This window comes from Ascochyta rabiei, chromosome 1 (assembly GCF_004011695.2).
Source record: "Ascochyta rabiei chromosome 1, complete sequence".
NCBI classification, from domain to species: Eukaryota; Fungi; Ascomycota; class Dothideomycetes; order Pleosporales; family Didymellaceae; genus Ascochyta; species Ascochyta rabiei.
Window position 1 is genome coordinate 3146156 of NC_082405.1, and position 27968 is coordinate 3174123.

At 55.0% G+C, this 27968-nt stretch overlaps 11 protein-coding genes across 11 annotated transcripts, besides 21 other annotated features; 5 read left to right on the forward strand and 6 right to left on the reverse strand.

The window, feature by feature from the left end:
- Positions 1-201: 201 nt before the first annotated feature.
- EKO05_0000954 (uncharacterized protein) lies at positions 202-1097 on the reverse strand (the record flags this gene model as incomplete). The annotated part of the gene is made up of 2 exons (XM_038936713.1): positions 202-626; positions 674-1097. 2 exons carry the CDS (start codon positions 1095-1097, stop codon positions 202-204), a joined length of 849 nt encoding a protein of 282 aa, XP_038803497.1.
- Positions 1098-1976: 879 nt separating this feature from the next.
- On the forward strand, positions 1977-4784 carry EKO05_0000955 (DNA helicase; the record flags this gene model as incomplete). The annotated part of the gene is made up of 5 exons (XM_038937010.1): positions 1977-2046; positions 2098-2116; positions 2167-2218; positions 2268-2681; positions 2733-4784. 5 exons carry the CDS (start codon positions 1977-1979, stop codon positions 4782-4784), a joined length of 2607 nt encoding a protein of 868 aa, XP_038803498.1.
- Positions 4323-4367: a tandem repeat.
- Positions 4785-5597: 813 nt separating the features above from the next.
- Positions 5598-6515, reverse strand: EKO05_0000956 (uncharacterized protein; the record flags this gene model as incomplete). The annotated part of the gene is made up of 1 exon (XM_038944848.1): positions 5598-6515. The coding sequence occupies one exon, from the start codon at positions 6513-6515 to the stop codon at positions 5598-5600; it is 918 nt and encodes a 305-aa protein (XP_038803499.1).
- Positions 5602-5825: a mobile genetic element.
- Positions 5632-5819: a mobile genetic element.
- Positions 5656-5942: a mobile genetic element.
- Positions 5659-5825: a mobile genetic element.
- A 1267-nt stretch (positions 6516-7782) lies between the features above and the next one.
- EKO05_0000957 (uncharacterized protein) lies at positions 7783-9120 on the forward strand (the record flags this gene model as incomplete). Its single annotated transcript, XM_038944849.1, has 1 exon — positions 7783-9120. One exon carries the CDS (start codon positions 7783-7785, stop codon positions 9118-9120), a length of 1338 nt encoding a protein of 445 aa, XP_038803500.1.
- A 971-nt stretch (positions 9121-10091) lies between these two features.
- Positions 10092-10865, reverse strand: EKO05_0000958 (uncharacterized protein; the record flags this gene model as incomplete). The annotated part of the gene is made up of 2 exons (XM_059635537.1): positions 10092-10734; positions 10762-10865. 2 exons carry the CDS (start codon positions 10863-10865, stop codon positions 10092-10094), a joined length of 747 nt encoding a protein of 248 aa, XP_059491520.1.
- A 358-nt stretch (positions 10866-11223) lies between these two features.
- Positions 11224-13310, forward strand: EKO05_0000959 (uncharacterized protein; the record flags this gene model as incomplete). Its single annotated transcript, XM_038936762.1, has 2 exons — positions 11224-11288; positions 11336-13310. The coding sequence occupies 2 exons, from the start codon at positions 11224-11226 to the stop codon at positions 13308-13310; spliced, it is 2040 nt and encodes a 679-aa protein (XP_038803502.1).
- Positions 13311-14491: 1181 nt separating this feature from the next.
- On the reverse strand, positions 14492-16555 carry EKO05_0000960 (signal recognition particle subunit srp68; the record flags this gene model as incomplete). The annotated part of the gene is made up of 3 exons (XM_038936529.2): positions 14492-15594; positions 15643-16217; positions 16266-16555. The coding sequence occupies 3 exons, from the start codon at positions 16553-16555 to the stop codon at positions 14492-14494; spliced, it is 1968 nt and encodes a 655-aa protein (XP_038803503.2).
- Positions 14555-14601: a tandem repeat.
- Positions 16463-16476: a tandem repeat.
- Positions 16477-16513: a tandem repeat.
- A 301-nt stretch (positions 16556-16856) lies between the features above and the next one.
- EKO05_0000961 (uncharacterized protein) lies at positions 16857-17183 on the reverse strand (the record flags this gene model as incomplete). Its single annotated transcript, XM_059635538.1, has 1 exon — positions 16857-17183. One exon carries the CDS (start codon positions 17181-17183, stop codon positions 16857-16859), a length of 327 nt encoding a protein of 108 aa, XP_059491521.1.
- Positions 16902-16959: a tandem repeat.
- Positions 17027-17145: a tandem repeat.
- A 15-nt stretch (positions 17184-17198) lies between the features above and the next one.
- On the forward strand, positions 17199-20639 carry EKO05_0000962 (DNA helicase; the record flags this gene model as incomplete). Its single annotated transcript, XM_038944850.1, has 1 exon — positions 17199-20639. One exon carries the CDS (start codon positions 17199-17201, stop codon positions 20637-20639), a length of 3441 nt encoding a protein of 1146 aa, XP_038803504.1.
- A 364-nt stretch (positions 20640-21003) lies between these two features.
- Positions 21004-21147: a tandem repeat.
- Positions 21148-21293: 146 nt separating this feature from the next.
- Positions 21294-21343: a tandem repeat.
- A 125-nt stretch (positions 21344-21468) lies between these two features.
- Positions 21469-21493: a tandem repeat.
- A 549-nt stretch (positions 21494-22042) lies between these two features.
- Positions 22043-23595, forward strand: EKO05_0000963 (GATA zinc finger protein 3; the record flags this gene model as incomplete). Its single annotated transcript, XM_038936520.1, has 4 exons — positions 22043-22329; positions 22486-22561; positions 22758-22943; positions 22993-23595. 4 exons carry the CDS (start codon positions 22043-22045, stop codon positions 23593-23595), a joined length of 1152 nt encoding a protein of 383 aa, XP_038803505.1.
- A 370-nt stretch (positions 23596-23965) lies between these two features.
- Positions 23966-24032: a tandem repeat.
- Positions 24028-24091: a tandem repeat.
- A 316-nt stretch (positions 24092-24407) lies between these two features.
- Positions 24408-24441: a tandem repeat.
- Positions 24442-24675: 234 nt separating this feature from the next.
- Positions 24676-24743: a tandem repeat.
- Positions 24744-24837: 94 nt separating this feature from the next.
- Positions 24838-24877: a tandem repeat.
- Positions 24878-24915: 38 nt separating this feature from the next.
- Positions 24916-24943: a tandem repeat.
- Positions 24944-25075: 132 nt separating this feature from the next.
- Positions 25076-27468, reverse strand: EKO05_0000964 (uncharacterized protein; the record flags this gene model as incomplete). The annotated part of the gene is made up of 5 exons (XM_038936691.1): positions 25076-25348; positions 25395-25484; positions 25534-27170; positions 27227-27345; positions 27404-27468. 5 exons carry the CDS (start codon positions 27466-27468, stop codon positions 25076-25078), a joined length of 2184 nt encoding a protein of 727 aa, XP_038803506.1.
- Positions 25217-25262: a tandem repeat.
- Positions 27469-27651: 183 nt separating the features above from the next.
- Positions 27652-27728: a tandem repeat.
- Positions 27729-27968: the final 240 nt, after the last annotated feature.

Genomic DNA, 27968 nt, shown 5'->3' on the forward strand with positions numbered 1-27968 from the left:
TGTGAGATGCGTAAGCTTCAATCATGGCGCGATATGACCAATGTGTTTTAGCGTTTTCTTGTTCTGCACAGGGAGAATACCTGTCATCGATTTCGGAGCTTGTGTATGTTGTTCGATTGCGTCATTGTTGCGATTGCACGCTCGAAGGCGTACATTTACGTTACATTATTATATCCGTGTGTCCCTAGCGCTGTATGATATCTAGCTAGGCGCTTTGTAGCCATCAACATCGGTACTGTTGGTCCACTCTTTGAAGTTCTCCACATTCTCCTTGTATGTGTCAATCTTGGCGGTTATAGCCTTGTATGCGTCGGTGCCGACGGCGCAGCGAAGTGGAGGATCATCCATGACAGCCAGGTCATAGAAGACCTTGGCGGCCTTTGCTGGATCGCCAGGCTGAGTGCCGTTCCTCGCTTGTGCGTTCTTTTTTGGATCAATGTGGTCGTAGGCGTCGTTCTTGACCTCACCGAACTGCATACTGCGGCCAGACCAGTCGGTTCGGAAGCCGCCAGGCTCGATGCAGGTCAGCTTGATACCCCACTCGGGCTTCAGCTCCTTCGACAGAGTTTCTGTGAATCCCTCGACTGCCCATTTGGACGCACAGTAGATGGAGAAGGAGGGTACACCTGATCCGTCAGCATGCTGTGGCTAGATGAAATTGAATCATACTCACCAATCTGGCCACCGACAGAGGTAACTTGCTGGATGACGCCTCCAGTCTTGAGGTCACGCATGGTCTCCAATGCCTTCCTAGTCACATCGATCAGGCCAAAGAAGTTGATCTCCATTTGCTGCCTCAGCTGCTTATCCGAAAGTGTCTCGAAAGGCCCGCTTAGACCATAGCCTGCATTGTTCACGACTACATTGACGCGCTTGAACTTCTTAATCGCAGCGTCGAAAGCCTTGTCAATGGAGCTCTTGTTGGTGACGTCGAGATCAACCAGAAGGCTGTTCGAGTCGTTCGCACCGTCGAACTTCAGCTTCGAGCTGTTGCGAGCTGTGGCGACGACATGATCACCGTTCTTAAGGACAACCTTGACCAGCTCTTCTCCGAATCCAGTCGAAGTACCGGTGATGAGAAATACGCGGGGTGCCATGATGTGCTTGTTGTTGTATAAGGCGGTGAATGGGTGGGTGAATCTGTATGTCTTTTGGTTCCACGGCTTCCGTACCGCTCTTTATGCTGTCGCCCATCAGGGTCCAGAAGACCTACGTCAACAGCGCATTTACGTCAGGAACGTCCAAACTAGAAGGTGAAGCCATCTAGACGGACTGGCTCGAGTACCCTATTGACCAATGACGAATTGAAAGCAGTCGAGAAACACAAATCGCACGTATTAATGAGCATGCAGCCGAAGTCGATGTGTGACGTCGGTGAGCGAGCAGCTAGAGTCAGAGTCCACGTAACCCAGTTGGGGTAAGGAATCATCTCCGAGTGGGGCGGCAGTGAAACTCATCGCATCACCTGTACTACGATTCTGCAGTGGGTTGCAGTAGCAACGTGGACTTTGAAATAAATCATGAGCTGCCAGATTACATGGTGTGTTGGCGTTCAACAGCTCTGGAAATGCAAGATTCGGGCTCACGATTCAGGTATCTTATCCTCAATTGGCTGCGGTGTGGGGTGCTTCCATCCGTCGAGGCGCATTCGTGGACAAGGACAAGATTGTGCAAGATGAGAGTGCTGTCGTGAAGACTGCGGCGGATGAAGGAGCTACGCCCATAGTGGATAGATGAGTGGATAGATAAGGCGCGAGTGCGCGTCGTCCCAAAGAGGCATAGCTAGTCACGCTCCTGCCATTTCGCGTTTCCGTTACCCAGCCGATCAGACTGCCCCTCTCCACCCTGTCAACAATCAACGGCTGTGCGTTTTTCGAGATAGCCCATATCCGTTGCTTCACGCTTGCTTGATCGCACTGGAAAACGAGTGTGTTTAGTAGCTGCTCTCTGCACGTCCAGACAGCAGATCCTGCACCATGACCGAGTTGATCAGAGACGAGGAGGTACGCAGGCGCATACGTCTTGCCCAGGAGTTTCTCGACCCAGGTATGCTTAGTCAATGTCTTCTCATGCAGTACAGCTGCTGACAGCCCCCAGATGACGTGTCTCGACGAAGGTAACACAGCAACAGCGGACGGTAAACAAAGCGCACACTAACCAAGCTAGCTACCGACCAGACATTCTGGTGATGCTGAACAGAGGTCAGAGGAGACTCACAGTATGTCGCAGATGAATACGCTACAGGGGCGCATGCTAAGTCTCACCAGGTCAGCGTCGATGAAATTCGAGCACACCACCGCGAGCTGGCCGACGGCCTCCTCAACCAGCCCTTCGACTTCGCAGAAGCCTTTGATCGCGCCCTCAAGAGCGTCGTCGAGGCCTTCACCGACCGCCCCAAGTCCGAGTCCGGGCCCGATGTTGTATACTACTGCGCCTACATTGGCAGCTTCGGCGAATACTCGTGCAACCCGCGCACACTCGGCTCCAACCAGCTGAACCACATGGTCTCGTTGGAGGGCATTGTCACCAAGACGTCGCTGGTCAGGCCGAAGGTGGTCAAGAGCGTGCACTACAACGAGAACAAGCAAAAGTTCCACTTCCGCGAGTACAGAGATCAGACCATGACCACAGGTGCTGCAAGCACAAGCGTGTACCCTACGGAAGACGAGGAGGGCAACCCGGTGAGCACGCATGGATGTATCGACTGTGTTGCACGAAGCTAACAGGAGCAGCTCGTTACCGAGTACGGCTACTGCATCTACAGAGACCACCAGACAATCTCCATTCAAGAAATGCCCGAGCGCGCGCCTGCCGGTCAGCTGCCGCGCTCTGTCGATGTCATCCTGGACGACGACCTCGTTGACCGCGTCAAGCCTGGCGACCGCATCCAACTGGTCGGTATCTACCGCTCGCTCGGCAGCCGCAATGCTGGCACAGGCAGCTCGACCTTCCGCACACTCATTCTCGCCAACAACGTCATACTGCTGTCGTCCAAGTCAGGCGGCGGTATCGCCCAAGTCAGCATCACCGACACAGACATCCGCAACATCAACAAGATCGCAAAGAGCAAGCGTGTTTTCGACCTGCTCTCACAATCGTTGGCCCCGTCCATCTACGGTCACGACTACATCAAGAAGGCGATTCTGTTGCTGCTCCTAGGAGGCCAGGAGAAGAACCTCGACAACGGAACGCATCTGAGAGGAGACATCAACATCCTCATGGTTGGTGACCCCTCAACAGCCAAATCGCAGTTGCTTCGTTTTGTGCTCAATACCGCCCCTCTCGCCATCGCTACAACTGGTCGGGGATCCTCCGGTGTTGGTCTGACAGCTGCCGTCACATCAGACAAGGAGACTGGAGAACGTCGCTTGGAAGCTGGTGCCATGGTCTTGGCCGACCGAGGTGTCGTCTGTATCGATGAGTTTGACAAGATGTCTGACGTCGATCGAGTGGCTATCCACGAAGTAATGGAACAGCAGACTGTTACCATCGCCAAAGCTGGCATCCACACCTCTCTCAACGCCCGTTGCAGTGTCATCGCAGCCGCCAACCCCATCTTCGGCCAGTACGATATCCACAAGGATCCGCATCGCAATATCGCTCTCCCCGATTCGCTCCTCTCACGTTTCGATTTGCTCTTTGTTGTAACCGATGATATCGAGGATGCTCGCGACAGGCAGATCTCAGAGCACGTCCTCCGCATGCATCGCTACCGTCAGCCAGGTACAGAAGAAGGCGCACCCGTTCGTGAGGATGGTGCGCAGCTTCTTGGTGTAGGCCTCGACACGGACGCCGATGCCAATCGCCCCACAGAAGTGTACGAGAAGTTTAACCCCATGCTTCACTCTGGAGTCACAATCACAGTCGGTCGCGGATCTTCAAAGAAACCCGATGTTCTCAGCATTCCTTTCATCAAAAAGTACATTCAATACGCCAAGCGTGAGAAGCCGATCCTCACCAAGGGCGCAGCAGACCATATAGTTGCCACCTATTCTGCGCTTCGAAACGACGAACTCGACTCGGGTACTCGCCGCACCTCACCCATCACAGCACGTACCCTTGAGACACTGATCCGTCTCTCCACCGCCCACGCAAAATCGCGCTTGTCGAAGAGGGTTGAGCAGAAGGACGCAGATGTTGCTGAGCAGATCCTGCGCTTTGCTCTCTTTAAAGAAGTTGTCGAAGATGATCGCCGTAAGCGCAGGAGGACGGTTCGTGATCCCGATGCCATGTCGACTGATGAAGGCGAGTCCGATGACGACAACGAGGATGGTGATGAGCAAGACACTACAGCTACGCCACGCACCGGTGGTCCTTCTACTCGCAGTCAACGCACAACGACAGCAACACGCACCCCGGCACCAGCACCAGCCGGCGAAGATGAAGAGGAAGCTGACGATGACCTCTACCGCGTCACACCCAGGACGCAGCGCACAACAGGCCGCACTCAATCATCCCGCGCAGGCCCCTCGTCGCAAGTCAGCGCTGCTTCCTCGCGCCCCGAGTCACAACTTCCGCTCACTCAAACGGAGTCTCAAGAGTCGCAAGACCTCACACCAGCGCGTCTGCAGGTCTTCCAGACAGCTCTTGGTCAACTCATCGATGGCCCACTCTTCGCTAACGATGCTGCCGATGTCGAGCCCCTTGTTGCTGCTGTCAATGCCAGGTTGGGCAGCGGAGCCGGCAAGCAAGCATTTGATGCTGATGAAGCTGAGAAGGCGCTCGAGACGCTTAGTGAGCGCAATAAGATCATGTACTCTGGTGGTATTGTATACAAGATCTGAGCAAACGCGGATAGGGAGGGTGATAAAGTATGATGTGATGACGCACAGGCACGACATCCCAGGAGTACAGGCGTTTTATATAATGGCGACTTTGATGCAGAGAGCGATTGGATACCAGATTTTCTTACCTGCAACTCTACTTTTGCTTCCAATTGTTGATGCGCGCTGCCACGTTTGGTTACCCTTGCTGCATGGATCGCTTTCTCCACTCGCGTATGTGTTCTCGTCTCCTCTGCGCCTAGACGTGCGGGCAAGTTGACCATGCACGCTTTGGGGTGATCAACTAACACAATCAATCGGGTGCCTTCAGCGTGCCTGATAGACCGTCCTGACAGCTATGATTAAGCAAGCGGAGTGCTGTTGGGGCTGCCCCACAGTCTGGCATAGTGTTGCACTCTGGCACCTATGGGAGTTGATCCATGTGCGGATCCGGTCAAGGCCCTGCCGGATGTTGTTCTTTTGCTTGTCAGTCTCCACATATACTGTACCCCTCACGCTGACTACACCACCCCGCAGGAAAAAATGAGAGGATTCTGAGATTAGTCATCCCCCATCAACAAACAATCGGGATGCACCCCCTATACAAAATCCGCCTATAGCTGCATCACCACACGCTCAATTGAAGGGCTATAAACAGTAATAATTCAATAAGGCTTGTAATTTGTATGTAGGAGCTATTTTAAGATAATTTTGTGGTGTTGTAGATCACCAGAGCTTCGATTTTACCCGGATATCTGGGTGCTGGCTAACTTCACCAACCCTCCATGGCATCTCATCTATCCTATCTTGTATCTGGCTTATGGTAACTGCTTTTCACTCTCTCTGGAGTGCTTCTTTGAGGTCTGCTATAGTGTTGAGGTCCCATATATACTGTTTTACTCGGTTTTTAATAATAAGCCAGATACCTTCTATAGGGTTTAGGTCTGGTGAATTAGCTGGATGATAGAACGCCTCTATCTTATGCCTTTTCTTATATAGAGCAGGCTTTGATTGGCTGTTTCTTGTGCCATGTGAAGGGTTGTTATCCTCTTGAAAGTACCAAGTATAGCGTTGCTCCTTAGGGACTGAGGCACGAAGCTCATCTGAGCGATCTACTAGCCCCTGATAGGCCTTGCAATACACTGGGAGGATGTTGTTGGTGTAGTAGTTTTGATCCATAGAGTTCCCAGGTATCTTAATCTCCAATTGTGGTGGCTCACGTGCTATCCACTCAGCCATCCGTTCATCAAACTGATCCTGAGTCTCTGTTTTTGGCCTCCTCCGTGGTTTCTTATCACTAGGATCTCTTTTTAGAGGCTGATAATTGTCGTATTCGTCGTTGTAGAACGTCAATTGCTCAGCCTTGGCGTAGTAATTGATCCAGGCAGCAAAGTGTACTGCTTTAGATGTGATAGCACGGGCTTCAACAATATTCTCTGGCTTGAATCTCTCACCCCAGATACGTAGTATCCACTCATCTGGGAAGTCATCAAGCCTCTCATGGGCCTCATCAGTAAACATGATGCTATCCCAATACCCCTCAATAGGCTTAGCAGTGTTGATGTGGGTGTAGTAAGTCCTCTGGCCTTGTTGATCATCACTGATGGCTGATTGAACAGCTGCCTTAAACATATGAGCCTTCTTTCGATCCCATAGACTGTTTTGGATAGTCCTTTTGGTCTGAGTGATGCCTGCTTCTCTTGCTTGCTTCATTAATCTCTTTCTCCGCTGCTTTTGTGGGGCTTGAAGCATGGTGTTGAGGTGCTGGTCACTGATGCTATAGGGCCTCCCTGACCCCTGAGAACCTCTCAACTCAGCTTTGAGATCTCTGAAATCTCTCCTCCTGCATGCAATATCTCCATACTGATGCCTTTCAACTATTATTCTATGCCCTGTTGCGTAGGAGATGCCTTGTTGTTCAAAAAAATCGTCCAACGTCATCCATCCATGATCGTGCCGATAATCTAAGGCATCATAGAATCGTGTACGTTGAATGGTATCAAAATGCGGCTTAACAGATCGATTTGGCGTGGTCTCGCGATGATTTTGAGCCATTGCTGATCAAATTCTGATAACTATTGGCTATAAGAGGTGGGGTGCAAAGTGTGGTGTTTTGGAATTGTGATGGTGTTCGGGTGGGGGGGATGACTAATCTCAGAATCCTCTCATTTTTTCCTGCGGGGTGGTGACTAGGTGGTGGTGTTGTGACTCGTCAATTCAGACCGAGACGCTTGGCGGGCTTACATGCTGCGTAGAACAGGTTCTGTAGATACAGGAGATGTTCAAAGCTGGAGCTTGCAATCCGAACGATCTCCCTGCTCCGAGCAGATCTCGAAGGATGGCCGTTGCTGCCGCGGGAGCGGGTGCTTGCCCGACGGAAAAAGTTGGGGAAAGGGCCTCGGGTGACGGGGCGGACTAAGACTCCAAAGAGACCGGCGCACTTCTGATTGCCGTCATTCCGCGATTCTAGTGCTGAATTCCTCGTTTCTCCGCATGTCCTCCATCCTGTAACCCAGTTATTGTGCGCTTTCCATCCGTTTGAACCAGGCATCCCAGAGTAGGCTACATGCCACTCACCAGTGAAGTTAGGGGCAGAATGCTAGGCGCTCTTTGTGGCGAAACATAAGAGAAGGCGTACTCCCGGTCGTCGCGCGAGAATACTGCGAATTGCGCAAAGCAAACGCCATACCTGAGCTTGAGCTTTGACACGAAATCTCTTCCTTCCGAGTCCTTGACCGAATCAAACCTTTATTTCACCGACTTTACCGTTCTTGACTTGCGTATAAGTGCGAGATTCCTCTATTGCGACCATTTCCAGAGCAACACATCCACAGCAGAAATTCCTTTTGATCATTGATTCCCCTTAGCGACAGCGTGCTGCCCGACTTCCACAGCAACACAAACCTCTGCGACACTTTCCACTGCAACATAGGTCTTCGACAGACCTAGCGCGACCTCTCGCGACCTTGAAGCCAGCGCCTGCGACCATAACGAATATCCGTGAAGAATCCTTGCGACAATGTCTTCTCTGTCCATGCAACCCTTCCGATTCCTGGACCTGCCTGGTGAACTCCGCAACAACATCTACGATCTGCTGTTATGCTCCTGGGACGACGAGCCTGGGTATGAGCCTGGGTCCATAAATGGACTGTGCAAGCGATCGCCCAGCTACGATGCGCTGTCACTTCTACGTACAAATAAGCAGATTCACGAAGAAGCGTTCGATTACATGATGAGGCGCAACCAGTTTGTACGCGTTACCTGCCGAGGACTCGATGTCAACAGCTTGTTCCTAGGAGACGAGATGATCCCAGCGATTGCGACCGACCAACGCAAAGCGAGACAGTTCGAAGGTTATCTGATGCATCTTACCCTTTCGAAACCCGTAGTTTCATCCGGAGCCTTCAATTTTTCCGAGCATGAGATCATGATGCTGCGCGCTGATCTACCCTTCTTATGCCGACAATTGGACGTTGAAACCGCGATGACCGACGCAAACGCAACGACCAACGAGCACCTTTCCATCAGCGCAACCGTCTCATTTAGCCCTTTTCACTCTGAAATGTTTACGCCAGCAACCCAGCAATATCTCCTCGACCCCATCGCCTCACACGTCCGCGGCATCTCCAACCTCAGTATGAGCGGACCCGTCTCCACCATGATCGCCGAGGCCGTCATCTCACAAGTCGCACAGCCGCGCTGGACAGACCCCAAAGCTACTCTCGACTCGATTCACACCGGCACCGACGTCGGCAAACGCCAATGGCAGAACAAAGAATTCTACTCCGCATCCGAATCCTGGACCTACTCGATGCGCACCCTGGAGCGCATGCGCCACAGCTCTTCCTGGCTCGGTCTCAAAGCCGCCGGCGGCGAAGACTTTGTAAACTCTACCGCAGACCTGTACTTCACCCTCAACCTCCTGCGCGCCTCATTCCTGCAAGTCGACATGGCTAGCGAGCACGCTGATCGCGCAACTGCCGCACGCAACGGCGCGATGTCCCTGCAGCATCTGAGGAAGTGCGAGACGGCGAGTGCGCGGTTCGCGCAGCATGCTGATGCGACGTGGGTGCCGAGTAATGAGCAGGCGAGCAAGATGCTGTTTCGTCAAGCGAAGTGTCTGCGCTTGATGCACGCGAATGCGAATCTCGTGAAGGCTGTCACGTTGATTGAGCAGGCAGCGGTCCTGGCACCGAACGATATCGTGATCAGGGATGAGAAAGACGCGGTGCGCAATTGGGAGGCTGAGGTCGAGGAGTTGCAGCGTGAGAGGGCACAGGCACAGGCGGACAAGGTGGTGGAGCGGGCGTCGCTGTGGTCGTATCTGAGGTGTGCTGTTTCTGAATTGGCATCGTGAGCTAGAGCAGCCTCGATCGTATTGTGTAGTTGCTATGATACCCAAAGTTACTTTTCATCCTCCGTTTTCCAATCACTTGTTCAGTCTGGCTATGTTTGTAACGCATGAACATGGAGAAGCGATTGCATCAAGAAAAAGCCACCTAACAACTTACATACTCATCATTACCACATCCTTACGACATCAAACACGTTTGTCAGCCCTGCAAAGCAAAAAATACATCTCAACCACCAAACACATTACCGCAAGGCTGACCACAAGCCAGCAGTACGGCACGCAAGAGCACTCGACACAAGTGCAATGCCAACATCACATCACGCAACAACCTCTCCAAACAGGATTATCCCGATACAATCAAAGCCTCGAAGGGCAGAGAGGGCATCGCTTACCCCACCCCCGTTGCCCTTTCAGCATCGCTGACCTATCAGGCCCCGGTCCTTCGCCCTTTAGGGGCACAGAGGGCAAGAACAGCGAATCGCTGTCGTCGCTGTGCATGGCTGGGTTTGAGTTAGGCGCGCCGACATGCAGGCCAAGCAGGCAAAAGCAGGCGGAACCGGTGCGCGGCTTGCATTAGCTTGGGGGAGGCACAGTGGCGGTGAGCGGACGAGGCTGAGGGTGTTGGGTATGCTGGTTTCACGAGGATGAGGATGATTTTGGGATGGGTTTTGGAGGTGGAGATTGTGGATTTGAGTGCGCTGTGTATGTACTTTGTTGATGGAAGGGTGGATGGAGTGTGGACTAGGCCTGGATAAGCTTAGGCTGGTGTGCTGGTGTTGGTATCACGACGTCACTGCATGCGATGATTGGGACGATTGTCAAAAACACCAAACGCCATTAACTGCTACCTAGTTATTTGTTGCCTGGAGACCGAAACCATAGGAAAGGATACAGTAGAAACATTGATAAGGAAATTACCCCAAAACGAAGAAGAACAAAAAAACGATCCTTTCGCAAACACCTCTCGACACCGATTAGTGACGTCTGCGTGGAGGCGCGGCAACAATAATGTCGTGGCCCTGCTTCAAGTGATCACGTTGCTTGTCGGCCCTGTAGAATGTCATGTCGCATCCAGGCTGGGTACACGGGAAGAATGGCCCATTGTGCTTCTTGAGGTGGCGCTGACAATCACCTTTGCGGAGATACGTGGTATCGCAGCCTGGTTCAGAGCAGAAGAAAAGACCGTCAGAGTTTACCAGAATTACGGCGCCCTCAGTGCTGGAGGTCTGCCCAACGGCGACTTGGGCGAAGTTGGAGGCTTGCGTAGCCACATCGATGGTCGGCTGGAAGTTAGGCTGATTCAGTTTGTCTTGCTCAAGTGGAAGGACAGCCGGGAATTCGTGGCTGAACCTAAATGTAGACCCGTCGAAATTATCGTAGCCATTGTAGACTGTGGCATTGGTGGTGGAGAACGAATTTTGCATCGACAGGGTGTCGAAGTCGTTACCCCAGTCCTGGTTGGACGTGGTCTGATCGGTCAAAACTGGACCGTCGAATGGACGTGGGATAGCGTCAGGAGTGGAGTAGTAATCTCCATGTCCAAGCGCCGGAGCTAGACCATCCAGGGGGGCGTCCGGCTTAGTGAGTGCGACTGAGTGACTCTCCTCAAAGGCATAACTGCATGATGTTAAAAAAAAAACTTACTGCGTGAGAGAAATACAAGGACAAGGAGCTGTAGAGCAGCAGCCCTTCGTGAGCTGCTGGTTGAGGTTTGCGAGGAGCGGCACAAGGCTCTGGTTTTTGTCCATAGTGAGGAGGGTGTGTTCGTAACTTCGTAGCAGGTTGAAGATGCGGAAAGAGCTGGGTGACTTCGACTGATCGCGGCAAGGCAGAGCTCAAGTCGTCAACAATGAGGGGTGAAGTCGTTGAGAAGAAGCAGAAAGAGATTTGGTGGGGATTGGGCCACCGCACGGTTAAGAGTTTAGGTCGCAGGCACGCACCTCTTGCCGGTTGAACTAGACAAGGGTAATGTGTAAGATCACAGCCAATGGCATCGCGAAGAAAACAGCCTCAATGCTGCTTTGCCCTTTAGCGTTGCCCCCTTTACGAGGGTGCCTTAAAATCGATTTGTAGGTCGGCATTTGCGAGAGCACATCGACGTCGATCATGTCCTCGGAGGTCTTCTCTTGCACAGAGTGTGATAGAACATTTGATGCACTGGGTAGATTCAAGTAAGTTAACGTCTTTCTCAATACGCCTGTAGCTGATTGTGACGCAGTCAACATTTGAAGACGCACAAGAAGCCTTACATATGTAAAAATTGTGGTCGAGGGTTTGGACTTCGTGCGGACCTTCATCGGCACATTGAGGCACGACACCGTGTAGGCAACCCAAGATATGGCTGTGGCATTCAAGATTGCAATATGAAGATTTCACGGAAGGACAACATTGCAAGCCACATGAAAAGATACCATCCCGAGAAACGCAGAGATACCGCTCCTCGAAACCGATCTCGAGTTGGTGCGAAGCTAAACAGTAATGACGAGGACTCAATCTCTACGGCTCTAGAGTCCGAGCCGCATAAAGTATTCGATTGGTGGCAATCGGCAAGCACTGGCAATCTCTATGCTTTGAAGAGTATACTCAATGGAGAGTTTGATGTGAATTCACAAGCACAAGATCAGAATACTGCTCTACATTGCGCAGCCCGGACCGGTCAGACCGCGATCATTCATTTCCTTCTGGAGGAGAATGCACGACTCGATATCGAAAACGAGAAACTCGAAACGCCTCTCTATGAAGCAGCACTGGGTGGACATTCTGAGTGCGTTTTGTTATTGTTACGGGCTGGGGGATCCGTCAGAATGTTTGAATCAGACAGCTGGAACAGTAGTGTCCCTGGCTTTGTGGACCACATAGTTCGGATCGGAGATGTACAACTGGTGCAAGCTGTGCTTGCTGTCGAGAAACCTCAACTGAAGAAGGATCGCACCTCCAAAGCACACGCGCTCGCAATTGCCGCTGCAAAGATTGGCCAGATCCCAATCCTCCAGTCGATTCTCAAGTCTGATCCAGACGCTGCCGAATACAGGGGAAGGAAAGCTGCACCAATCCAACACGCTGTCAGTCGTGGACAGATGTCAGCAGTCCAAATTCTACTAGCACCGTCAGGACATTGCAAAGACCCAAGCAACAAGTCATCACGTACAATCAGTAGGATGCATTGCCTGATACGTTCAGCAGCTAAGAGAGGATTCCTGGCCGTCCTTGAGATGTTACTCGAATACGAGCCAAATGCAACCATCAATTGGGGACATTTGGTGGCCCTTGCGGCCGAGAATGGACATTCAGAGGTAGTCCGATACCTCTTAGTTGTCGGAAAAGTTGATCTCGGCTTGCATACAGATCCACTAAACTGGGCCGCAGGTCGTGGCCATCTGAACGTCGTCGAGATTCTGCTGAGCAATGGCGCTCAGCATAATCTGCTTTGCGGCAATGGAGGCACTGCAATTCACTCAGCCGCACGCAATGGTCATTTGAAAGTTGTCGAGACCCTTTTGAATCATGGTGCGAGGCATAATATGCTCAATTCTCACCTAGAAACACCTTTGCTAGCAGCTTTCTGGAACAACAAGCTCGACATCGTTCGAGTGTTATCCAGATACGATAATTCGATCCTCGAACCCGAAGAGACCTGCTATGAAACAACCTCGCTAGTCGGGGTGGCGCAACGTCTGCTAGATAAGCAAAAACTTTCCATCAACTCGCGAGGTTATGCCCGAGAAACGTGGGTAAAGTACAAATCCCTCTTGTACCTGGCAGCAGAGTTTAACGACTTTGAGCTTGCAATGTTCGTGCTGAATCATCGAGACTGGGACCCGCAAGATGTAAATCTGGAGCACTCGGCGGTTTTCTGGCATTCTTCAACAGCACTTGATACCGCTAAACGCAAAGGGCACAATGAAATGGCACAACTCCTCATAGAGCACGGAGCGTCTTATGGCACGCAGGAACAGCAAAAACAACCAATCCCAATCAGAGTCGAACCGGATCACACGATCGGAGACAAGAGGCCCGAAATGCAAGAAGACATGGATCTCACATTCGGCTCCGACCTCGAAGAACAGCCATATTCATACATCGACGAGTACATGAACCTAGACGGAGACGAACCCTCTTTTGAAGCACCAGACAAACCTGAAGAAGCGATTCAGAACACGCAGACGACTTGGATGAGCACAGTGCTAGGATAAGCGTACAATATTGCAGTCACCTAACACTCGGGCCCATCATGTATCGAATGCGGCGCAGAGCAGAATTCTTTCGGTACGCCTCCTTTGTACACAAGTCAGCACTTCACCCTTCAGAGTATCAAACACCTTCCTGTCTCTACCAAAACCGAATTTCGTAGACGCAACCCCTCTCGAGTAGCCTACGTCTTATCTGCCCTCGTGCCAAACATCAAACATACATTCTCAGTCTCGCAGTACGTAGCCCAAAATCGACAAAGAAGATAATCTCATCATTTCACTCCTACCACAGCATCTACACCTGACCAACCCCCTTCTACCACGCCATTCCACCAAAAATCCCACACCCCAACAACCCCAGTACCACTAAACGCCTCTCTGCACCTAACTATCCTTTCAGCCACCCCAACCAACCCTCGCACTTTACAGCCTTCTTAACTACTTCATCTCATTCCCCACCATCTAGCCACTCCACCGCGTTCACAATATCCCCACTTCAGACGACAATCCACCACCTAGTTGATCGTATGAGCATATGCAGTGGCGAATACTGCAATGAGATACCTCGCATACATCTGCTTTCCACAGATTTCATCACTAGTAAGCAAAGCGAGTGAGTTGATGCGAAGGTAATGAAGACGCAGAAACAGATGAACCCCCCCAGAAGAAAAAAAAGAGAGAGAGAGAGAGAGAGTGTGTGTGTGTAGGGATTAGAAGTAGAGAGATAGAGGGCAAGATGGTGCGGTCTGAGACATGGGTTGAGTAGAGGTTAGTAGGATGTAAGTTTTCTCTGTAGTGTGTAGAGCACTCTGTTCTCACGGTCTGATGCGGGTTAAGATAGTTCAGTCTACTTATCTACTAAAGAAAACCCGCGGCTTCTGCAGTCTCTCCTATTTTTTTTTAATCTTCTGATTTTTCTTCTCTAGCTCTAGCTACAGCTGCGGGGCCACGCGGCTAGGATACGCAGCGTAGCTCTAACGTCAAGGAAGAGCGGTTCAACAGGGACAGGTTTCAGCTAGGCGGCTACGTGACTAAGTTCTCAAGGGTACCAGAGGTAGAAGGCAAGAGAATACAGTGTGAGAAAGAGGTTAGATCAAGGTTGCTAGATGTAGTGTGTCTCTGTAGTATACGTCTCTATGGTAGAAAGAGCACACTGTTCTTACAGTGCTTACGGTGCAGTGCATTCATCTACCAAACGAGAACCAGCCCTTCTTCTGCGGTTTCTCCTCCTGCTTGGCCGCTTCGATCGGCTGAGGCTCCGGCTCGGGCTGCTGCACCTGCTGCGCCGCGCGGCCGGGATACTCGACGTAGTTCCACGCGACGTCAAGGAACAGCGGCTTGACGGGGACGGGTTTCAGCTTCGGCGGCCAAGTGACTAGGTTCTTGAGGTCGACGGAGCCGGAAGACGGATACTCATTCAGGCGCTCGACGACGGGGGCGGCGTTGGAGAGGCCGGCTTTGGAGGCTGTATCTGAGTTTGCGGAGAGCTGGGACAGGGCGACGACGCCGCGGTAGTGCGAGTTCAGGTTCTCGAGGTTCTGCTTGAGGGTTGCGGCCTGTTTTTCCGAGACGGCTAGTTTTGTGGCGTTGGATGAAGTGGTGGCTGTCGAGTTTGGCGCGGACGCGGCTTGTGAGGAGAGAGACATGGCGCGGCTGCAGAGGGCGAGGGCTTGCTTTGGAGCGGACAGGAAGGCGTGCGCGTGCGACAGGTTCAGGCACTTCAACGCTTGGAAGTACGCGCGCTGGCCGTCGAGCTCGGCGATGAAGCCAGTGTCGCGCGCCGCACCCCGGAGGTCTTTGATCGAGTCGATGCTTTGCAAGATTGCGTCGTACAAGGCAGTGCGCTCTCGTAGTCGTGCAAGCTTGCGGCCTGTTGGCTCCTCTCGTTCTGCCCACTCTTTCCCGTCCTTGCGAGGCCGTCTTGGCTTCTGGGGCGGGTTTGGTGAGAAAGTGAGGCCATCGTCCGCGCCAATGAGCACTCTGTTCCTGCCAATACGCCACGAGATCAGATCGTAGTTGACGGCGAGGTTGGTGACGCGGAGGTCCTGCATGCGTGCATCCCCTTCGTCGACGCCTTCCTTCTCCAGCTCCTCAATGGCTCGTCGTGTAGCGTCTACAGCGTCCTGACTTGCGATGAGGATGTCGTCGTATGCATTGGCTCGGTCTTTCGGTGAAGAGGCGCTGGACTGGTCCAGGTTGGCAGACGCAGCTTCGATTGAGACCAGGGCCTGTCCGATGGCAGCATCGACAATGTTTGCGGTTCGCCCACGCCAGGTGATCTGGGAGCCTGTGAAGCTGTTAGCACCAAGCAATGGCAAGACCAGGCCGGACGTACTCGAAGCGGTTGCCTCTTCCTCCTGCAGAGCTGTTGCGTCGATGTGCTGGACAGCCTTGACCAGCTGCTCATCCTTTGCGGGGAAGTACTTCTTCGCGACAGCTGGCACACCGACGGTGCGAGGAATGCGGTTCTGGTAGGCGGCGTACCGAATGCTAGGGTCGATGGTCCCAGTCAGGACGTCCTTGAACAGGTCCTTCTTGGTGGCCTTGTGCAGAGCGCTGTACAGGACTCTGGCTGCAGCGAAGTTGGTGAGACATGCGTCCCAGCGGTGGGGCGACGCGCCCTTGGCCTTGATACCCTCGGCCTGCTTCTCAAAGTCCTGGGCACCAGCAAGAGCATACACGTATGCCTTGGCCTCGAGCACGTCCGTTTCGGTGGCGGCGCTCGCGGGGTCCGACAGCAGGGCGACGACCTCGTTGGCGCTCTGCACGGCTTTGTGCAGGCGCGAGATGATGTGCTGGCGGGTGGAGCCGGTGATGTTCTTGTCGGCGTTGTCCTCGGCGTGGAGGGCCTTCATGGCCATTGCATGCGCCCATGCGCGCTCCGAGGTGAGCAGAAGGAGGTGGAGGAACCTTGAGCAGTCAGCCAGCCCGTCTGCGCTTCGCATTCACTGTGCGTACTCGATGTTCTTCGCGATGTCCTCTGCCGTCACGGGCGTCTTTGCCGCATATTTGGCATTTTTGGGCGTGGCGCGGCCGAGCTTCTTCTGCACGATGCGCAGTCGGCGGGTCAATTGGGCGCGGTAGGTGTTGTAGTCGCCCAGCAGGAAGGCAGCCTCGCGGTACTCGGCGACAAACTTGGTGACGTCCATGGCCGCGGTCGTGGAGCTGCGGCTTGAGGCTCGAGGCTCGAGGGTCGGGGGTCGAGGGCAGTGTGGGGTCCCTCCAGCCAGCCCAGCATGGCCTGGCATGGGCGCGGCGTCGAGCACGGAGGATTACATAAGCCGCGCCAGCCGGGGCCCTGGCTGGGAAAGTCGGCTGACATGGCGTGTCGTGTCTAGCTTCCAGAATTTTGGTGCAAAGGTCATCGATATACGCACGCGCCACTGCCACTGCCACTGCCACCACGCCGCGCTGCCTCTGTGCTGTTGGTGCTGTGCCCTGCCCTCCTCTGTCTCATTTCCTTCTGTTTCCTCCTTTTGCCTCCTGTTGCCTCCTTTTGCTTCCTCTTTCCTCCTCTTTCCTGCTTGCCTGCACGATTGGTCTCTGTTCTCATCCACTCGAGCAGCCATCGATCCTCGCGACGCTCCAACCCAACCCTGCACTGCCCTGCACTGCCCTGCACTGACCTGCACTGCCCTGCACTGCACTGCACGCCTGCAAGCTCCGAACCTCCCCCGTCGACCGTTGCCAGCTTCCCCGGCTAGCACACACAACACCCTCCAGCACCAGCACCAGCACCAGCACCAGCACCAGCACCAGCACCAGCACCAGCACCAGCACCAGCACCAGCACCAGCACCAGCACCAGCACCAGCACCAGCACCAGCACCAGCACCAGCCCCGCCACCCGCCTGCTCTCGCTGCATTGCATGCGCATTCGACGCCCTAGGTGATGCTTGAGCGCGCTTCGACATGCCTTGAATCCGGCGGCCGCCAGCTCCTTCGTGCACCCAGACCATGTCTGCCCAGTCGCCGCAAGCTGCACTCGACCTTCTGGCACCACGGTGCGAGCGACCTGTGCTTGCCGCTATGGTGGGCCATCAGCCCTACGAGCAACAGTGGCACAGACCAGCCGGCCGCGAGCAGCAGCGACGGCACGCCGCTGGATTTCCTGTATCCAGAGAAAAGCCTCGCTCTGCTGAGGAAGCTCTCGGTGCGAGGTGAAATCGTATCAGAAGCGAGACGGCGCCAGCTGCAACCCTCGACCGCTCGCACTTTTGTTACAATCCGCCGTGTGAAGCCCATGGTAGGGATAGCCGAGCTGGAGACGAGAGAAGAGGTAGTCGACCCGGCAGAAGCGAAGGATGCACAGCGGGAGATGCACGAGCGCCTGCAGTGCTCGTCTGCGCACGATGCCCTGGCCGAGCTGTTGCGCAGGTTGGAGCCAGGGAAGCAGGAGCTGGCCTGGCAACTCTACCTGGCTCTCTCTGACAAAGGACCCTCTGCTGTCACCTCGGCGCTGCGACTGACTCTCCTCGAATACCTTGTCGCAGACAACGAGCCGGCAGTGCCTACTCGTGTCATCAAAATATTCAACGCCATCCCCGAGACTTCTCGTACGGCCTCGGCATATCGAGCCGCTGTTATAGCGTGTGTTGCTCTTCGAGAGACGGGAACCGCTATCAATCTGCACCGTGAAGCTGCTCGAGAAGGCAGATTCGTTGCACGCGAGGATGATGTGGTCGACATCGGCACCGACGTTCTTCTTCGGCGGCTCGTGGCCGACGAGCAATGGGAACTTGCACTGCGCGTGTTCAGGGCGTATATTACCGAGCATCGATTCAGCATCAACGGTCAGAGGACCTTGTATCGCATCCGCTGGGGAGAGGCCACACTGCCAGAAATATGGACTGAAGCCTCTCAACTGCCAGAGATCAAAGAGCACGTACAGTCCCTCCTGCTGTATGTTCGTCAACACAAGGATGAGCTCATATCGACGCCGAGGAGAAGAGCCGTCCTGTACACTTTTGTTCAGAGCTTCCTGCCCCATGTTATGGACCGGGTTCTGCATGTGCGCAAGCCAAACGAGGACAACATATGGGATTGGTTCACCAAACTCTTCGACGACCTCCACGCGCACAATCTGCCTGTCGACGCCAGCTACAACTACGCCCTCACCACGATGCTCAAACTCGATCGATACCGTCAATACACGAACAAGCGGAAGCTCCATCTTGAACTGTATCGCAGATATCGACAGTGGTATCTCTACGATCGTGTAGATGATCCGGACTTCCGAACGCGTCCACCTCAGCTGCCCATGCTGTCGGGAATCCTCAACAGCCATGGCAGCCACGGCAGTCTGCACCGCGTCAACGACATGGTGAATGACATTCGTACTTTCTACCCCGGCAAACCACTTCCGCTCAACGTCCTGCAAGCTTTGCTGCTCATCTATGCCGAACACGGCGAAGTCGAACGTGTCCGGGAGTATTTTGATGAACACCGCGCAAGTTATGGCACCACAGTAGAACACAAGCAAGCCAATAGTCTTCTGTTCGTCCAAGCTCGACGCGCTAACATCCCTGGAGCGGTGGCCGCGTTTCGTTATATCAGCGAGGAGCTCGGCTTGACGCCTGACGTACAGATGTGGAACACACTGCTTCTCACATACATTCGTGCGGACGATCTCGATGGCGCGCTTGAAACATTCAACAATGCCTTGGACGCCGGTATGGAGCCAAACGTACATACATTTGGGCCCATGCTCGACATGTGCGCGAACAGAGGCGACATCGAAGCATTTGAAGCGCTGTTTTCGAGAGGAAAGCAGATGGGCGTCCATCTCGATAAGGATGTTCGAGCCCGATCGGGCTACGTGCAGGCGTTTTTGAATGCTGAAGACCCAGAAGGAGCAGAGCAGATTGCGCAGGACATGCTCAAGCAATGGAAAGCAGGTGTGCTTACCGGACACCCACTCACACACACCTGGAACATCATGATTCAGTACTATGCTCTGAGAGGAGATGTTGGCAACGCCAGGAGGCTGTATCAGGAGATGACCGTCAATCAGATCCCTCTTGACAACATAACATTTGGCGGCCTGATGCGATCGCTGGTCGAGATCAGGCAGACGAATGCTGCGTACAAGATTCTCAGAAAAACCCTACCGGCCAACAACATGCGTGTGGAGGCCATTCACTACGCAATCGTCATGACTGGCTTTCTGAGAGAAGGGCAGTATGATCTGGCTTTGCACGCCTACGAACGCATGGTTGAACGAGGCGTGACGCAAACCATGAGTTCGCGCCAGGCATCCATCAACACAGTCGGCATGTCCGAGCTCGTCAGACTGATGAAGGCCAAGAACCGCAACCCTCGGCAGCATCTGAGGCATGTGGAAAGACTTCTCCGCGACATGCTGTCAAGTGGCGACGTCGGACGCGACATGGCCCATCGTCAGCCGAACCTCAACCGCTACATTGACGTGCAAACACAATCTGCCGTCCCGGCATCCTACTACGGACTGCTCATCACCCTCTACAACACCCGCGGCGCCTACGAGATTTGCAAAGACCTCGTTTCCAAGGCCGAAGCCGACCAGGACTCCTCTGGGTACGATGCTCCCATCACCTTTCTCACCGCGATCATGGAAACACACTACCGCGCTGGAGAGTGGGACGAAGTAGCAAAATGTTGGGACCTCGCTCTCTCATCTGCTTCCAGGCTGGTCAAGACGTTCCAGCAGGTCATGAACCCAGCCCCCGATCCTCCAGAATCTCCTTCACTCACTGACGGCACGGTCATTCAACGTTTCGAAGAATCCCGCATCGCAATGAACCGACGTCAGGTTCTCACAAAAGCAACCCGCATCTACATTCGGTCGTTGATCAACCGCGAAGATCCCGACGGCACGCTGCTCCAGCAAGCCCAAGTCGCCATCCGCGACCTCCTCGTGAATGGCTTCGTGCTCGACAACTTTACCTGGAACGAGTTCGTCGTCGCGCTCGCCGAGAAGAAGCAACTCCTATCCGCCTTTACCATTGCAGAAACCTATCTCATGCCCCGCTTCCCCGGGTGGCGCAACCTCACGCCCTTCTACGTGCGTCACGACAGGAAGGGGTATCAATGGATGGAGTTGCGACACTACGACATCAAGCGCAACAGCGTGCTGCCCAGATACAAGACGCTGGTGGTGCTGGCCAAGGCGTTTGGCGGCGTCAAGGAGGACGAGATGAACGGCCTGGGATACATTGAGAAGGAAGGCAAGTGGGCGCGGGAGCTGCTAGAGCTCAAGGCGCCACAGGTGTGCAGGGCAGTCGAGACGATGCCGCGAACAAGCGACACGATGCAGGAGCGGTATTTTGGCGCCCAGAGAGTCATGAATAGCTAGTTGAGTTGTACGATAGCGCGACTTGGTAGATTGTATATACATGTACACTATAATACAAAACGTATACCATGAGATCTTCACTAGCTACAGGAAGCACAACCCAAACTGCCTAATAAGCATGTGATGAGAAATAAAACTAAGCTCCCTCCCAAGCTGCGACGGCTTAAAGCCCGATAGCTGTGCAGAGCAATTAGACAAATGCTCTAGATGAGCAACGTGCCACGAAAGAGATTCACGGCAAACAGCCAGTAGAGCCAGCCGCACGACAGCGCGCCATTTACCACGCAGCAGCTTGGGAGCTCTCCGTGGACGCTACGTACCTGCAAGACCATGCGACGCGCGTGGTGGGAGTCGGTATAGTGTGGTTCAGTTTAGTTTCGTTCAGTTCCGTTCAATTCAGTTTCGTTCAGTTCAGTTCAGTGCAGTTCCGTTCAGTGCAGTTCCGTTCAGTGCAGTTCAGTTCAGTGCAGTTCAGTTCAGTTTCGTTCAGTTCAGTGCAGTTCGAGTTATCTAGCTAGGGCTGCGACACGGGCCCAATCAGATGCGGCGTAAGCGACTGCGCTTGTGGGGCTAGCGTGGCGGGTTGGATTTCCCCTGAGGCTAGTTGGTTGGAGGCTCGTGTGGCGCGGTCGCCATGCACCGAACCGTACCGTTTGGAGTGGATTGGGTTGGAGCGGAGGGGGAGCGGAGGGGGAGCGGAGTGGTTCTGTGCGTGTGTGGCTTGATGGGGGGAAGAGAGAGGGATGGTCTTTTTCCTTTCTGGGAGGGGGTGGTGGAGTCCGTGTTGACGCTGCTGGGCTTGGTGTTGATGTCTGTTTGCTTGCTTGTGGGATGGATGGATGGATCATGGATGGGACATGCTCGTTCGATGGATCGCCAGGCCTCGCGCAGGGACTGGACGGGGCGCTTGCGAAGACTGAGGTCATGCAGGAGACTAGATTAGCAGAAATTAAACATGGGTGGGTATCGATAGACGGGATGGGATGCTAGGGGTGGGCTTTGGCCCCCTTATCCATAATCGCGTGCACTGAGAATGGACGGTGGGTAGTACCATCTCATTACTCTGCAGCAGCTCCAGCTCGTGGCTCATCGCAGTCGCTCGTTCTCGTTCTCGTTCTCGTTTGCTTTGGCCTGGTTGTTTCTCGACATTCACGACACTCGTTTGTTGCTGCGCTTTGCTGTGCCCGTCGCTCTCTACACACCTCACCCCAGTCGCTCTCTCGAAGCCCACCTGCTTTCACACGTGCCGTTTGCTGTTTGTGGCTGCAAGCTACGATACCGCACACCACTGTCCATCTTGTCAGTTCGAGAAGCGCAACGCGTTTCTCTCCCCGTACTCCACCACGGCGTCCACTTCGATCCTCCCCCGGCCTCAGGCCTACGATTCGTTTCGCAGACCGTCGATGCTGCAGGCTTTCGACCTGCCCGCCATCAGAACCACGTCCCCGCCAGCGTTCGACCACAAGACCCTGCCGTCCATCAGCCCGGAGATCATTGGCCGCGACATCTCACGGCCGTCGTCGAGCTCGACGGTGGCGTCGTTTACACAGCAGCGGCCGGGCAGCCATGCCTCGATGCAGCTGCCGGCCCTGTCGACACTGGCTTCGCTAGCATCGACGAGCGCCAAGGACAACGAGAGCAACGGCGTCATGGGAGAGGCGCAGTCGATGAAGATGCCGTCTCCGCCCAGGTACGTGCAGGGCAGTGCTGCGTCCAGCGAGCACATGGCATGGGCAGACTGCGGCTGTGGCGCGTGTCGCCGGCCGTAGCCGCGCTGGGCTTATCGCAGAGGCTTGGCATTTATTTGCACCGCTCATCTTCGCCCCGTCGCTGACACGTCGCCCAGCAAAACCTCCCATGGCCTCAGCATGACCTACGCGACCGCCGCGCCCGCCACTGCTGGCGGACAGGGCAACTCGCCGGTACGTTCTTCTCCCGTTGCGCTGAGGTTGCACGGCTGCGATGCTGCTGCCCGCACGCATATAAAACTTGCTCTTATCCTTATCGCACTCCAATCGATAGCCGTCAGCACCAACAGTCCAACTGCATCATCGCCCATGCGTGCCTTCACCCGCTGCTGCCCTCGCTGCTGCCCGGACATGACTAACGCGCCCGCAGCCTGTCTGCCAGAACTGCACCACGAGCACCACGCCGCTCTGGCGCCGCGATGAGAGCGGCGCCGTGCTGTGCAACGCCTGCGGCCTGTTTCTGAAGCTGCACGGCCGCCCGCGGCCAATCTCGCTCAAGACGGATGTCATCAAGAGCCGCAACCGCGTCAAGACGGGCGGGCCTGGGCGCAAGAAGGTACACGCGCCCCACCTGGCAGCCATGTGCCTTGTCTAACACGACGCAGGGCGAGGGCATCAACGGCCTCGCTGCCGCCCACCCCGACGCCGACGGGCAGCTGGGCCTCGCTCAACACCGCCGCGCATCCGGCAAGATCTCGTCGGGCCTCTCGGACCGCTCGCAGTCGCCCATCTCGCGCACCGGCACGCCCAACTTCGCCCACCCCTCCAACATCGCCCCCCAGCACATGTTCGAGCAGGCCCTGAGCAGCGATGCCGTCTTCCAGTCGCCCTCGATGCACGGCTTCGGCCTGCGCCAGCCGTCCCCGGGCTCCACGTCCTCGGTCAACGGCTCGCACCTCGAGCCCCCGCTCTCCTACGACTCGCTCGCCGCCCAGAACACGGCCCTGAAGACGCGCGTCTCGGAGATGGAGCTCATCAACGACCTCTTCCGCAACCGCGTCAGCGAGCTGGAGAGCAGCGAGGGCCAGGCACGCGCCACTGAACACGCCCTGCGCGCCGAGCTCGAGGCGACGCAGCAGCGCGAGCAGGCCCTGAAGAGACGCATCGAGGAGATCGAGGAGGAGAGCCCTCGGCACAAGAAGATGAAGATGAGCGACCTAGTCGACGAGAGCCGCGCGGGCTCGCCAATCAGCTCCATGGTGGAGTAGACTCCGGTGGAGCAGAGTCCGGTGGAGTAGACTCCGGTGGAGCAGAGTCCGGTGGAGTAGAATCCGCCGTCGGACCTCTCCTTGTAATGACTGCATGCGAGTCCTGCTGTTCTTTGTTTCTGCACTGCTCGGTCTGGTTCCCCGCTGGCGATACCCTTGCTACCGGACCGCACTCTCAACACCCCGCCTAATACGTCCCCCTCTACCGCCATTACGACAAGCACATCGACGCCCCGCACGCTCCTCTGGCTCGTCATCATGACCATCTAATGTCTCAATACCACTTTACTTCTTCTTGGCCTGCCTGCGCGCAGCATTGCTGTATTTAGTAATCTTCTCACTTGTTGCTTTTGCTTTTGATACCAGGGTTGGCACGCGGACAGGGGCGGCACGGCACGGCACGGAACGACGTTGCATGGCATCGCATGGAACGGACGTGAGCGTGGGCGTGGGCGTGGGCGTGGGCATGGGCATGGGCATGGGCTTGGGTCATGGGTTCTAAAAGTCTTTTTTTTTCTGCAAATAGGAGGGAGGGGGAAATAGGATGAAATGGCGATGAATAACGAGACGAACTTGTCCTTGCACGTCCTCCCCCGTCTGATCCCAAACGTGATGCTTCTCGACCGTGCAGAGTCCACGTACCGCCTTCCTGCATTCTGCCACGACGCCTGAGCGCGGGGAAACGAGTGCTTGGGCGGCTGTGGATTGGGCTGCCGTGTGGGTGTCGCTATCGTGGATCTTGTGCTGGGTGGCATTCGGTCGAGTGGTGTGGTGTGATGAGGTGAGGAGAAGGCAGGGGAGGGGAGGGAGGCCACTCACTCACTCACTCACTCACTCACTCACTCAACCAAGCAAACGCGTCCAAGAAGCAAAAAAAAGCATCACACCTACCCTTTACACAAGGTGTACGTCGTGCGCTTCTGGTATAACGCTAGCTATGCCATACACACTACATAAACCATGCATGTCTATACGCCCTAAGACGCTACACTACTACCTTTTAAAACCCCTTGTTTTATATTCTCCTAGTGTACACTATACTATTACCTCTCTGTCTTTTCTTCTACAGGGTTGTAGCCAGCTATGCTATGTATGCTGTGTAAAACTATAGATATGTATACTGCGCTCTCACGACGCTATGCTGATGCATTGCAGATGAAATTATTTCATCTTCTCTCCGTTTACACCATGCTATGTTATGCACGCTACGTACACCATACATGTGTATACCAAGCTCCTAAGATAGTATACTAATATAGTATAGATTACTATATTTTATATTCTCTTAGTTTACACTAACTATGCTATTGCGTCTCTGTATTTTTTTATTTTTTTATTCATTTTTTTTGAATCTTGCAGAGTTGCAGCCATGCCATGTCATGCACGCTACGGTACGCTGATGCATTGTGAATCGCTCGTCTTGTGCCCTTTGCTCTTTTCCTTTGCTCCCCGTGCGTTCCGTGCAGGCGGTCAAGTCAGCTCAGAGCCACTGGTCTTCGTCCTCGGCAACATCCATGTCCGCATCTGGCGCGCCTACGGGGTCCTCGGCAGCGACAGTGCGCTTGTCAGGCCCGTCGACAGTCGCGGCGGACTCTGCGTCGCTGTTGAGCGCGTCGGGCTCTGCGTTTGTGTTTGTGTTTGTGTTTGCGTCTGCGTCTGCGTCTGCGGTCTTGATGCCGCCGAGGGCGTCGTTGGATACCCATTCCATGTCGAGCTTGCCGACGTCGGGGATCTGGTGCGCCGTGTCGATGAACTGCGGGGTGTTAGATTGCAGTGAGAAGAATGGGCGAGGTGCTTACCGAGTCAGCTTGGTACCGCTCCGCGAAGGTGAGTATGAGGGTGTGGGGCTGTTCTGGATGCTGGTCGGTGCTGACAATGTCGGGCACGTTCTGCGTGCTGTTAGGAGCTGTAGCCGATGTAACCCGCAGCACAACTTACGAAGAGATGCTGTCTCAGAGCCTCGTCCTTCCTGCTCCCAGGCTCAACAGCCTTGACGGCAATGCGCCGGGGTCGGTTGTCGAGTCTCTTCACCCCCATCCTGGCGCCGCCGAATGCAGCACCATGAGCTCCGCGCCCACGGTATGCGCCTCTGCCCCTCCCTCTCGGTGCGAATGCTTGTCCACGGCCTCTGTACGAGCCTCTGTACGAGCCTCTGTACGTCCCGCCACGACTGCTGCCGCGCCAAGGTTCCGTCGCGGCGTCTTGCTGCGCGAACAGGTTCTCTGCTTCTGCTTGCAAGGTAGCCAGATCCTGGGAGAAGTCCTCCTCCAACTCGCCGTTCGCGTTCCCAGATGCTTTTGCGAGTTCGCGACGTACACGAAGGATTTCCGCGTTGGTTTCTTGCAGCTTGCGGTCGATTTCCTCTGCTTTTGCTTCTGCTTCCTCAGCTTTCCTCCGGCGCTCTTCAAAAATTCGTTGTGCTTCGGCTTGGCGGCGTTCGATTTCCTCCGGGTCCAACGTCTCCGTGTCTCCGTAGCCGGCTTCCTCGCTGTCTGCACCGGAAGCACTGCGATTGTAGGGGTCTCGGTCGGCGTCAGACCTGTGCCAGTACACTTTGACAAAGCGGTTGTCGAAGATGGCCTTTGGACTGTTGTAGGCTGCCCTCGCGGCGTCGTGTGTTTCGTACTTGACGACGGCCAGACGTTTGTACGCTTGCATCTGCACATCGAGTAGGGTGCCGAACTTGCCGAAGAAGCGTCGCACATGGTCCTCGCTGAAGTTGTCTTCTGGGATCTGCTCGACGACGATTGTAGTGTTGGTGCGGTCGTGTGTTGGCCCAGGCAGCGAGAATGCAGCACGACTGCGACCGCTGTGGCCTCTGTCTCGGCGTGCATGTCCGTATTGGTTGCTGTGCCCGCCGTTGACGCCCTGGGCAGGGTGGTCTGGGTCGTACTCGAGCCCGTGCTGGTACGGACAGACAGTCCCAGCCGCGCAGAAGCCCTTTGTATCGTAGTCGGCGCACCTGACGTTGCTTGTGTCGGCTCCTTGCGCATTGAACACAGGCATGGGAGGCATGCCCGGCAGGTTTATGCCGAGCGCCGCGGCCATGGCTAGGAAGGCCATGGGGTTGCCCGGATCGAAGGGCGGAACGTGTCCAAAGGCCGGGCTGAATGGGGGCATGTTCGGCATAGGCGCAAACGCAGGCGCTTGTGCGTTCAGTCCTCCAGCGCGACCGTTCTTCCCTCTGCGCGTCGCCTGCTTGGCGGGTCTGTCGTTGCCAGTATGGCGGCTCGAATGCAGGTCGAGGCCATCTCGCGACTGGCTCGTGTCCCGCTCGTGTTGCTTGCGCTTTCGCGGCCGCTCGTGTTGCGCGCTGGCGGCAGGAGAAGCTCCAGCTGGGCGGTCGGGCAAGCGGTGTTTGCCATGCGAGACTCGAGAGGCGGCTGGGCCTCTGGGCGCATGCAGGGGGGCGGTGTTGGACGCGTGCGAGGGGTGGGCGAGGTGTTCGGAGGTCGAGGGCCCGACTATGGAGGGGATCGGTGCGGGAGACGGAGGCGATGCGTCTGCGTTCGCGCGGGGGGCATAGGCTCTGTCCTTGAGAGTGTCGATGACTTCATCGACAAAGGCCGCCGTGTCTAGCCAGGGTCAGCGTGGAGCGCTCCTGTGGCGAGCAGGCGTGCGCAATACCTACTATGCTGCAGGAAATCCGAAAGACTCTCTAGGCAGTTGCGCCTGATGTTGGCGTCTGTGTCCTTTGCCGTGACGAGAGCAAGGACGTAGTCTGCAAGGACCTCGGCATCTGCGTCAGATCTGTCGTGCCGTGTCAGTCTCTCCGTCCACCACGCCCATGCGACGAGTGTGGGCGTACATGGTCTCGAGCTTGGGCAGCACCCAGCGCTTGAACGCCTCCGAGTCTTCTTCTTGCAGCAACATGGTCGCGTGCCTGTTGCCGTGCCTGCGCCTCAAGTCTGCGTCCTCGGCTTCTGTCGTTGGTCGCGGTTGCGCAAAGTGGACGGTGCTGGGGAGCTCCCAAGAATCGGCCCAAAAAGAACGTCAGAGCTTCAACTTGTCCTGCCCCACTACGCTGACCGCGAGCAGGCAAGTCAATGCTACAGCAGCATGGAAGCATGGAAGCAGCATGGAAACATGGAAGCATGGAAGCAGCATGACAGCAGCATGGAAGCATGGAAGCAGCATGGCAGCAGCGTGGAAACAGGCAAACGCTTGGCTGAAGGGCGCTCTCGTCTCCTGGACATGTCCAGTCACTGACAATACTCAATGATAGCGTCACATCGACCATTCTCCTATGTGCAATCTAGTTCGATTTTTGCAAACTACACTACACGCTGAACAGCAAGGAAAAGGGTCATCATCCGTAGCTCGAGTCCAAAGCCCAAGAACCCGACTAAATCAATGGGCACACTGCCCGGACC